The sequence below is a fragment of the Aplysia californica genome, unplaced genomic scaffold, assembly GCF_000002075.1.
Source record: "Aplysia californica isolate F4 #8 unplaced genomic scaffold, AplCal3.0 scaffold00085, whole genome shotgun sequence".
NCBI classification, from domain to species: domain Eukaryota; kingdom Metazoa; phylum Mollusca; class Gastropoda; order Aplysiida; family Aplysiidae; genus Aplysia; species Aplysia californica.
This window is the reverse complement of record NW_004797355.1, coordinates 1,516,096-1,526,567: the sequence shown is the minus strand read 5'-3', so window position 1 is coordinate 1,526,567 and position 10,472 is coordinate 1,516,096. Positions and strand designations below refer to the sequence as shown.

The window sequence follows — 10,472 nt, the reverse complement described above, 5'->3', positions numbered from 1 at the left end:
CCCTTTCCCTGCCCCCTCCCCTTTTTTTTTTTTTACTTATGTTGAACTAATTTTTATCCAGCATAATTTCCCAAATTTGCTGACTTTACATTTAATTTAGCTTTTCTTCAGGGTCTTGTCAAAGGGAGTTGAAGTAAGTTGCCAACAAAGCTCATTTTTAATGAGGTGATTTTTGGGTTCTATTCCAGGTGAAGCCTTAGGTGCAATTGGTGATATAACAGCTATGGACGTTTTGGCTGAGTACTGTGAAGACCCTGTCACAGAGGTAAATTTCTCTCCCATTTCCCTGTGGAGTCCATCCACTATACATTTTTTAATGAATAATTAATATTCATGTACTGTGTTATAAGAATTTTTAGGGAAGTGTCTTGGTAGACCCAAATTGGGGACCACGTAGTCATGGTGTCTAGGTAACCCCCAATTGGGGAGCACCTAGCCACCATGGCTCCCGTAGACCCCAATCTATCATCATGATGTGTCTCTCGACGGTCTTGTTCCCTCCACTTTACACTCTAGTATAGTCCTGCAGATTAAGCAATGACATTTTATGTGTCCGAAATACTGTCATTTTCTTTATTTTTATCTGTTGTAACAATTCAGGACTTGTGTTTAGAAGATGGTAAACTTGTTCTTTTTTTTTTCTCTGCGTCAATCTATACAGTGCGTCCATAAAGTCTTGACATTATTGGTTAAAATCCAACATTTTTGGGGAGCACCTAGCCACCATGACTAGGTAGACCCCAATTGGGGATTGCCTAGACACAATGACTACGTACTCCCCGATTGGGGTCTACCTAGACACTTTCAGTTTGGAGTTACATCAGTAGAATTTATTCAATCTTACAAACAATTTTCTTCCTCCTCCCTTCTGCTCTTTATTCCTTTCTCCATGTTCTTTCCCTCTGTCTCCCTTTCTTTTCTTTTTTTTCTTTTAGCTCCCCTGCTTTACTTCAGGAATGGTACACTGAAGATTTTAACCAAGAAACATATGATGTTATGCCCATGATGAGTGTTAGGTTCCTTGCCTTTGTTGCTGTGTCTTGCAGGTTCCAGGTTTCTTCCACTCTCATTTTTTCTTAGAGGCTAGCTTAATTAGCTGCGAGGTTTTCTTGGAGAGCCAGCCCGATCTGACCTTCTGGGTTTTGTTTGGTTTTTTGCCATTGCCTCATTATCTGTTATTGACATGTGACTTCTGATTTTTATTATTTTTAAAGAGGGCTAAGTTAAGGCCTTTATCCCACCGCTGTACGTATAAAGCCGCGTGATTCAACCGCCTAAGTGACAAAATTTTTGAAAATCACTTTTTCATTTTGATCCCTTTATGTAGTACAGCCTTTGATACACCTTATATATTAAATCCCGAGTTTGAAAGATTACTGCAAAGTGTTTCAATTCTTCAGTAAATCAATCGCCTATATAAAACCAGTCCCCAATTTCTACCTGATTCAACCACCCAAGTGCCAGTTTTGCAGCCCGGTGGCGAATGGGAAGTTTAATCACGCAGATTCAGTGGCTTGTTGACCCACACTACTGAAGCGTTTGTCAAAACAGACTTAAGGGTAACATCAAAACAAAATGCTGCCTTTGCTAGCTTCAACTCAGATTGAACCCTATCGATCGCCAGAAGATTTTGTCATGGCAGTTTGTGTAATCTATTACTGGCACTGGGTTTGGTAGTTTGGTAGTGTAGTTGAGAAAGGGCAAGATGGCATCAAAGAATATATGTTAATACAGTCAGAGCTGGTTGTAACCTCCGACCCATGAAAAGTATGTTTACAGAGGTTTTATTGTATTCCTACCAGGTCGCAGAGACTTGCCAGCTGGCTGTATGTAGGTTACAGTGGTTGGCGGAGAAGGCCAAAGTAGAAAACGACCTGCCTGACAATCCGTACTTCTCAGTGGACCCTGCTCCACCTGCGAAAACAGGTGATGTTGGTGAGCTGAAAACTACCTTGTTGGATGAAAATCTGCCGCTCTTTCAGAGATACAGGGCAATGTTCACGTTGAGAAACATGGGCAGTAATCCAGCTGTTTTGGCCCTTGCTGAGGGTAAGTTGACACGTCGCTCAATGTACAACCGTAAATCTCTCTTTGAACTCCTCTTTCACAAAAAGTTATAGATTCATTTACAAGCAAAGTGTTACCCTTGGAGCCCTGGCACCATGAACCTGAAGGACACGTGCATCTAAATTCCTTTGGGATGTTTACAAGACTTTCACACTCTGACTACATGCAGGTGTTTTTAGGGGATAATACAGGCATGCACGCACACACACACACACACACACACACACACACACACACACGCACGGGGCGCGCGCACATGCACGCCCACGCACACCTTTAATCAGGCACACTTCCATCTGTGTCGGAGTTGGACCGGATTCTCCCACATCTAACACAATGGTGATAGCCATGGTTTTGGGTAGTACTGACTTGTAGTAGTAGTAGCACATGTTGAAAGTTACCAAGTGAGAATTCTCATCAACAGTATAAAATTGGACTTGTTGAGGGGGGGAGGCGTAAAGAGAGAACTGATTGAACCCTGGGATATAGGGACTATGAAAGGAATGCTACACTTGTTATAATATCTTTGCTGCATAATATATCACATTGTGGGACTTCTACTTTAAGGTCTTTATCGTCACATGACTGAAAAAATGGCACCATTTCATGTAGCTCAAATTGTTTATTCCTTTTTTCTTGATAACTTTAGAATTTACTTAGTACATGCACTCATAGTGCTTTTTGGTTCCTAGGTAATTGATTCTGGGTAGGGAAAAGATTGGAATTTTTTTCATAATAATTTTCTTACCAGAGAACATGAATATTATGAGAACAATCTTTTTTTTTTTTCTCTCTTCTTATCCATTCCAACACTGTAAAATTTTCTGAAAAATTGAATAATTATTGGAAATGAAAAATGCCGCTCTGTTATGTTTTGGATTTGCATTAAGCTTTGTAAAACTGTGAACTTTATGGTTGTCCCTTTTTTTTTTAAACGGATGAGTGGGGGAAGGGTGAGGGATCAAACCCACTACACGTCAGCTGGAGGTGCAACCCTTTTGACATCATTGGAAAAGTGAAAAAAAAAAAAACATACATAAGAACAGCTTTGCTCAGATATACATGTGTGATACTTTGTTTGGTGTGACACCTTCTTTTGTTTCCTTCTTTACTCTTAACTCTCTGCCAAGTGCTGTAGGGCCTACCTTTGTATTAAAGTGTCTACTAACTAGTGTCCAGTGGGTCATTAAACTAAACCAACTTGAGATTGTCATATTTTCAAGTTTTCATTTTGTGCCACCTAAAAATGATCGTCAAAGTCTAGAATAAAGAAGTTTGCCTGAATACTATTGTATAGTAGCAATTTAATTTTTTTTAGGTGCTGCCTTACAAGAATTTTCCCACTTCTTCTTACTATTAATACTAGTAATTTGCGCTGGGCTCTTCAGTATGACCAATCTACACGCAGGCTTTCATGATACTATGTCCAAGTTCTATCAAAGTTATCCTGTCTTTTCTAAACTCTTCCCCAGGTCTGAAGTGCTCAAGCGCTTTGTTCAGGCATGAGATTGCCTACGTTCTGGGCCAGATCCAGAGTGATGCCTGCTTGGATCAACTCTACGAAAATTTGAAAGACGCGCAAGAAAGCCCTATGGTGAGGCACGAATGTGCAGAAGCCCTGGGCTCCATAGCCACTCCAAAGGCCTCGAAAATGCTGGAGAACTATCTCAAAGACCCAGAGAGAGTCGTCCGAGAGAGTTGTATCATCGCTCTAGACATGAGTGAATATGAGAATGGGGAGGATTTCCAGTATGCAAACACTTTTAGTAAACTGAAAAATACAGATCCTAATGATGGCGCTCAGCCTGTAATGTGAAACATATCATTTAAAGGTTGTGCTTATTTAATGATTTGATGGTTTGAATTTAATTGCTGCATGCATGCATGTGTGGGGATTGCAAGGTGAGGGAAGAGGAGGGAGATTTCTGCTTAATTTGATATTCGATGGAAGCCTGAAATGTAAATAAACTGTTCATGAATGACTGATTTATTGTGTATTTTTTATTTTCAGTGATATTGTCGTGATAAAATATTGTTCTCTTCTCTTATGCCTTTTTATTTTTGACCTAGTGTTTATAGTACTTCTAGACACAAAACCACTCAGGATGCAGCGTAGAAAATAAACATGCTTTGAGTTGCTCCCATCATATTGTAAGGAGTGCATATTAATGAATCCGTTTAAATATGGAGATTTACATTTTGTTTTTTTGTTTTTTAGCTACTTGTGTTTTCTTTGCCATATCAACAGACCGAAGGGCTGGAACCCAAATGGCCGCTGGATCGGAAAAGTAAACTAAAGTAAAGTAAGCTAGTTGTACATTGAAAAATAGAGAAGCCTTCACTTGTCTTTACTTATTTTAACATGGAAGTCACTTTGCCACTTTAAATTAATGTTTGAAACTTGAAAATTCTCAGAATTCCATTCTTCCAAATTAAATCAGAAATCACCTGTTGTCAGACAATACGTGTTGGTGTCTATGGAGTTCTTGCTAAGGGCCTGGTTGGTAGTTCACAGTTGTAGTGAAGGTGTGGAGGGTTGACAAGCGGGTTGGATTAGAGAGTTCTGAAAATCTTTTGGTTCTGTATGGAATGTTTTTTCATCTCGATCTCTCTGGGTTTTTTGGGTTTTTTTTACTGATGAGGGACCAAGTTCTTCACCTTGGAAATGATGTACAGTCAAACATAGGTAGATCTAACTCGAATTCGTCGGGAATTAGAAATAGTGTTTGAGATTTCCGTAATTTGCCATGACCGGGAAAGCCCCAAATACAAAGAAATATTAGAAAGAAATTCAAGGGAGGTATAAAAAAAACCCACTGAAACAATTAACATGTTTAGCTCCCTCGAAGAACGTGTTGACGGTGCGGAAGCAAGAAGATGAATAAAAATTAAAGCAGATAATCTCACGAGAGCACAGTCAACTCCTACGTCATTCCTTTCCTCTCATTTCATTGGCTTACAAAAAGTTACACCTCTTGCCATCCGCACCGCGCGCGTCCCACAGAATGGTTACACACGTAGTGAGCTATTCATTCTGTGCAGTCAGCATCACTCCCGAACCCCCCCTTCCCCGTCCCGCCTTCCGCAACCCCTCTTCCTCCAGCCTCTTGTGGCGAGACAAGGACCGCGTTTTGGCTGTAATTGTTACAGCCAAAACGTAAAGAAACACCTAGATCTCTACCCAAGGCTAGAAAGGTGGTAAAGCCGAGTCTTTTGTTGAAAATGTGAAGTGGGTTTGTTCGAGATTCGAGTGTTGCAAGTATAATGTGTTCAGGAACTCCGTGAAGTAGATACAAAGAAAACATAGGGACCAAAATAGGACCGAGCATTAATGTTCGAGTTACCCGAGAATCCGTGATTTTCGTGTTCGAGATTCGTGGACTTTACTACTTTACTGTAGTTTGTTTCTTTTAGGGAGATGAAAATTGTTAAAAAAGATCTCTGCTTCTTAATTGCCTGCTGTCTGTCAATGCATAGCTTTCCATCACCCACACGCACAGACAGAGTACTAATAATGATACAGCTTTATTTCACTGGTCTTTATTTTGCTCCATTTGTTGTCAATCGTAGATTTTTATTTCATCATTAAAAAGATTTTACGAAACGAGTGGTAGTGGTAGAGTGAAGATACGAGAATCGCAAAAATATTTGATGGAAGGAACAGTCTTGATTTAAGTTCTTCATTACATTACCATACTTTATCCAATCTCTGGGCCATTGGGTTTACAATGAAAGCTTGCAGAGACGATTTGGAAGTGAGCAAGCAAGAGCTGCAATGTTTGCTGCAGTGGATTCAGAACTGAAAAACATTGGTAGTAGAGATAGTGAAATAACCAAACTTTGTAATCGGAGCCATCTAGATCTAGAAGTTTTAAGTGAAAAGACAAAGGAAGGGGAAAGCAGAAGGGTTGTTCTAGAGAGGGCACCGATGTCAATGGTATGCAACAATAGCCTGGTCACAAATACCGGTACATGTAATATAAAACATTAATAAAGCTGAAAACGTCAAAACAACAAAACATTGTCTGAAGTCATTCTTGGGGGTTGTAAACAAAATTTTGAAATTGTAATGTATGTGTAGACCTAGGTGATTTTACACCCCTATCGACACAACTTAGATCATTTAGGATGCAAGCTTCCGACCCTGCCTATCAGGGCCAACCCGGAATGATTTAATATAAAGATAAAACATCTCAACAGAAAGACAAAGGTACCCAATAAAACGTTCTCCCCACTTGGGAATCAAACGTGGATCTCCTGCGTGAGACAGCAAAACGCCTATATAAAGGCTACGCCACATATGTCAGTTTAAATTATAAATGCCCATAGGAAAAGCATTTTTACCATATATTTTATTAGATCTATACAGTATAACGTGGATACTGCGAATTCGTCTGGACCAGCCTCGGTAGTTCAAGTTCAAGGGATAGATCTATCTTACAAAGATAACGAAGAAAAAATGTGACCGAAGGCACATTTCGACGGATGCGTGATTTCGAGTCTTCTGTGTTCGACTTATCCATGTTATGTTATAGAGATCTAGACTACCGTATTATGTTCAGTGTAATTAGCAGTCTGACACTTCAACTTCGAAGAAAGGCACTGACATCATAGGGAGCAGCCAAACCGCTGGATGCAATACAGTATCATTTTTTCAGCTGTATGCAACAGTATAATGGGCAATACCGACAATATTGTTATCACTACATACATGTATAAAAAACAATTGCAACAAGAACTAAAACACATTACAAACAACCTCAACAACAACAACATTAGTAATTCTTTGCTTTGCAAGCTGTAATATACTATCATTATCAATGTGCACGAGACGAGGGTTTTGGTAGGCCTACCAGTATCGCTGAATGAGTGGGACATCCATTTAGCAAAATATTATGCATGTTGAACAAATACAGTGGAAACCTGACATTACAGGAATGGTGGGTCCAGAGAAAAAATCCTGTTATATCAGATCCCTATTAAATCAGAAATGCAAGGGATGTAAACGCTTATTGTGGACAAATAATAATATATCGCTGTATTTATTCATGGGTAGTTTCCCTGGCACACCGCAGCCCTCTCTCGTGGCCATGTGGCAGGCCTGCACATGACACATTACGTGTGCGTGTAGCTTTGCGAAATCTGCCGAACACCGCAGCCCTCTCTCACTTCACCCGCTGCGTGTGCTTGCAGTTGCAGTATCGTGGTTTGCGTGGTCTCTCTCTCTCTCTCTCTCTCTCTCTCTCTCTCTCTCTCTCTCTCTCTTACTTTTTACACACTGTTAACGAGCCTGCTATAACCGATTGGGCTCCGATGAGGCCCGCTGCTATTGCCAAGACAAAGAGTAGGAGAAACTGGGATTTTAAAAATTCGTTATTACCGGATCCCGGTTATTTCCGGGCCTGTTATAATTTATAAATGGTGGAAACCTGATATAACAGAGATGGTGGGACCAGAAAAAGTGCTGTTATATCCGATCCCTGTTAAATCAGAAATGCAAGGAAAGTAAGCTTTTGTGGACTAATCCAGCTGTATTTATCCATGGGTAGTTTCCCTTGCCACAAGTACCCACGAACAGGGGTTTTGGCTATTGGCAGGCCTGCGCATGACACATTATGCGTGCATGTAGCTAGGCGAAGGCCAGTCTGGTAAACAAAAAATAAAAAGGATAGCTCTAGGAAATCAAAATGAAAAGGATAGCTCTGGGAAACCAAAATGAAAAGGATAGTTCTCTCTGAAACTAAAATGGAAAGCATAGCTTTGGGAATCGAAAATGTAAAGGATAGCTCTGGGAATCCAAAATGAAAAGGATAGCTGCTCTCTGAAACCAAAAAAAAAAAAAAGGATAACGTTGGAAATCAGAAATTAAAAGGATAGCTCTGGGGAACAAACATGAAAATTATATCTCTGGGGAACTAAAATTAAAATAAAAAGGATAGCTATCTGAAAGCAAAATAAAAACCATAGCTCTGGGAAATCAAAATGAAAAGGATAACTCTGGGAAACGAAAATAAAAAGGATAGCTCAATGAAACCAAAATTGAAAAGATAGCTAGCTCTGGAAAATCAAAATGAAAAAGATAACTTGGGGAACCCAAAATGAAAAGAGTAGCTCTCTGAAAATAAAAGGTTAACTCTGGGAAATCAAAATGAAAAGGATAGCTCTGGGAAACCAAAATGAAAAGGATAGCTCTGGGAAATCAAAATGGAAAAGATAGCTCTGTGAAACTAAAATGAAAAGGATAGCTCTGTGAAACTAAAATGAAAAGGATAGCTCTGTGAAACTAAAATGAAAAGGATAGCTCTGTGAAACTAAAATGAAAAGGATAGCTCTGGGAAACTAAAATGAAAAGGATAATCAGAATATAAAATTTATAACTCTGAGAAACCAAAATAAAAAAAGGATAGCGCCCTGAAACCAAAATTGGAAGGATAGCTTTTAGAAACTAAAATGAAAAGGATAGCGCCGGGGAAACAAAAATGAAAAGGATTGCTCTAGGTATCCAAAACCAGAAGGGTAGCTCTTAGAAATAAAAATGGAAACGATGGATCTGGGAAATCAAAATGTAAAGGATATATCTGGGAAACCAATTTGAAAAGGATAGCTCTTTGAAACGAAAATGAAAAGGATAGCAGTGGGTAATCAAAATGAAAAGGATAGCAGTGGGTAATCAAAATGAAAAGGATAGCAGTGGGTAATCAAAATGAAAAGGATAGCAGTGGGTAATCAAAATGAAAAGGATAGCAGTGGGTAATCAAAATGAAAAGGGTAGCAGTGGGTAATCAAAATGAAAAGGATAGCAGTGGGTAATCAAAATGAAAAGGGTAGCAGTGGGTAATCAAAATGAAAAGGATAGCAGTGGGTAATCAAAATGAAAAGGGTAGCAGTGGGTAATCAAAATGAAAAGGATAGCAGTGGGTAATCAAAATGAAAAGGATAGCAGTGGGTAATCAAAATGAAAAGGATAGCAGTGGATAATCAGAATATAAAATGTATAACTCTGAGAAACCAAAATAAAAAAAGGATAGCGCCCTGAAACCAAAATTGGAAGGATAGCTTTTAGAAACTAAAATGAAAAGGATAGCGCCGGGGAAACAAAAATGAAAAGGATTGCTCTAGGTATCCAAAACCAGAAGGGTAGCTCTTAGAAATAAAAATGGAAACGATGGATCTGGGAAATCAAAATGTAAAGGATATATCTGGGAAACCAATTTGAAAAGGATAGCTCTTTGAAACGAAAATGAAAAGGATAGCAGTGGGTAATCAAAATGAAAAGGATAGCAGTGGGTAATCAAAATGAAAAGGATAGCAGTGGGTAATCAAAATGAAAAGGATAGCAGTGGGTAATCAAAATGAAAAAGATAGCAGTGGGTAATCAAAATGAAAAGGATAGTGTTTGGAAACAAAGTGAAAAGGATAGTGTTTCTTAATGAACCTAAAATTAAAATGAAAAATATAACTCTTCGAAAACCAAAATGAAAAGCCTTGCTCTTAGAAACAAAATTAGAAACAGCGACTTCATTGACGAGTTTTCTGCTGTTAGCAGTTGTCAAACCATTGGGTCTTTTAATAATGATAATAATAATAAGAATAAGAATAAGAATAATGGATAGCATTTGTATAGCGCAAATCCCCGCTCAATAGAGGCTCAATGCGCTTCACAATCTATACTATTACCCTAGCAGACCTGAGAGCATTCTGAAACAGCCTCAACTTCCTGGGAAGCATAGAGTGCAAGCGGCCATTTATAGGCGCTAAAACACTAACATACTGACAAGATCTTTCACTGTCTATGGCCGGGTACCTATTCCCACCTGGGTGAAGTGAGGAAAATTCGTGTAAAGTGCCTTCCCCAGGGACACAACGTCGGCCTGCAGCTCAAACCCCCGACCCCACAACCTCATGATTATCAGTCCGGTAGCCTAACCACGACGTCTTTTGGCACATTTCAACATGTGCTGCGCCAATTCAGCCTCCTGCTCTACTGTGAATACTTGACTGTGACGATAGTTTGGACACAATTCAACATCATCTTGAAGAGCTTTCTTCACAAATACATTGTGTTGAAGGGTAGTGCGGGCAACGCCGCGAAGGCATGTGACTTCCCTCAAAGGCGCTATATTTCTGACAGCTGCCACTGCATCTTTCATTGTATCAGGTAAAGTTGTCCCTGTGCCGGTCTTCCTTTGATGCGTAGCATTGTCCCTAGAGATTGAAAAGAAAAAAGAAGAATAAATCATTTAATGCGTGTCTTCGAGATGCTGGTTCATGCCAAAAGAATAAAAAGAAGCGGGTACACAGTGTCACACTAGGGCACCAATGAGGGAAAACTCCGGAAAGGTAGACTACTACAATACTACCCCAAGGTTTAAAAAAAAGTCTAGATCAAGATCTAAGCCCCTATC

General features: G+C 39.5%; 1 protein-coding gene across 1 annotated transcript in view; it reads left to right on the top strand.

The window, feature by feature from the left end:
* The window catches only part of LOC101860245 (deoxyhypusine hydroxylase), a 13,588-nt gene extending 7,516 nt beyond the window's left edge, over positions 1 to 6,072 (top strand). The window contains exons 2-4 of the mRNA XM_005094590.3: positions 189 to 265; positions 1,803 to 2,049; positions 3,540 to 6,072. Of these exons, the coding sequence (XP_005094647.1) occupies positions 189 to 265; positions 1,803 to 2,049; positions 3,540 to 3,883 (668 nt within the window). The 3' untranslated portion in view covers positions 3,884 to 6,072. The remainder of the gene's footprint in view (positions 1 to 188; positions 266 to 1,802; positions 2,050 to 3,539) is intronic.
* Positions 6,073 to 10,472: the final 4,400 nt, after the last annotated feature.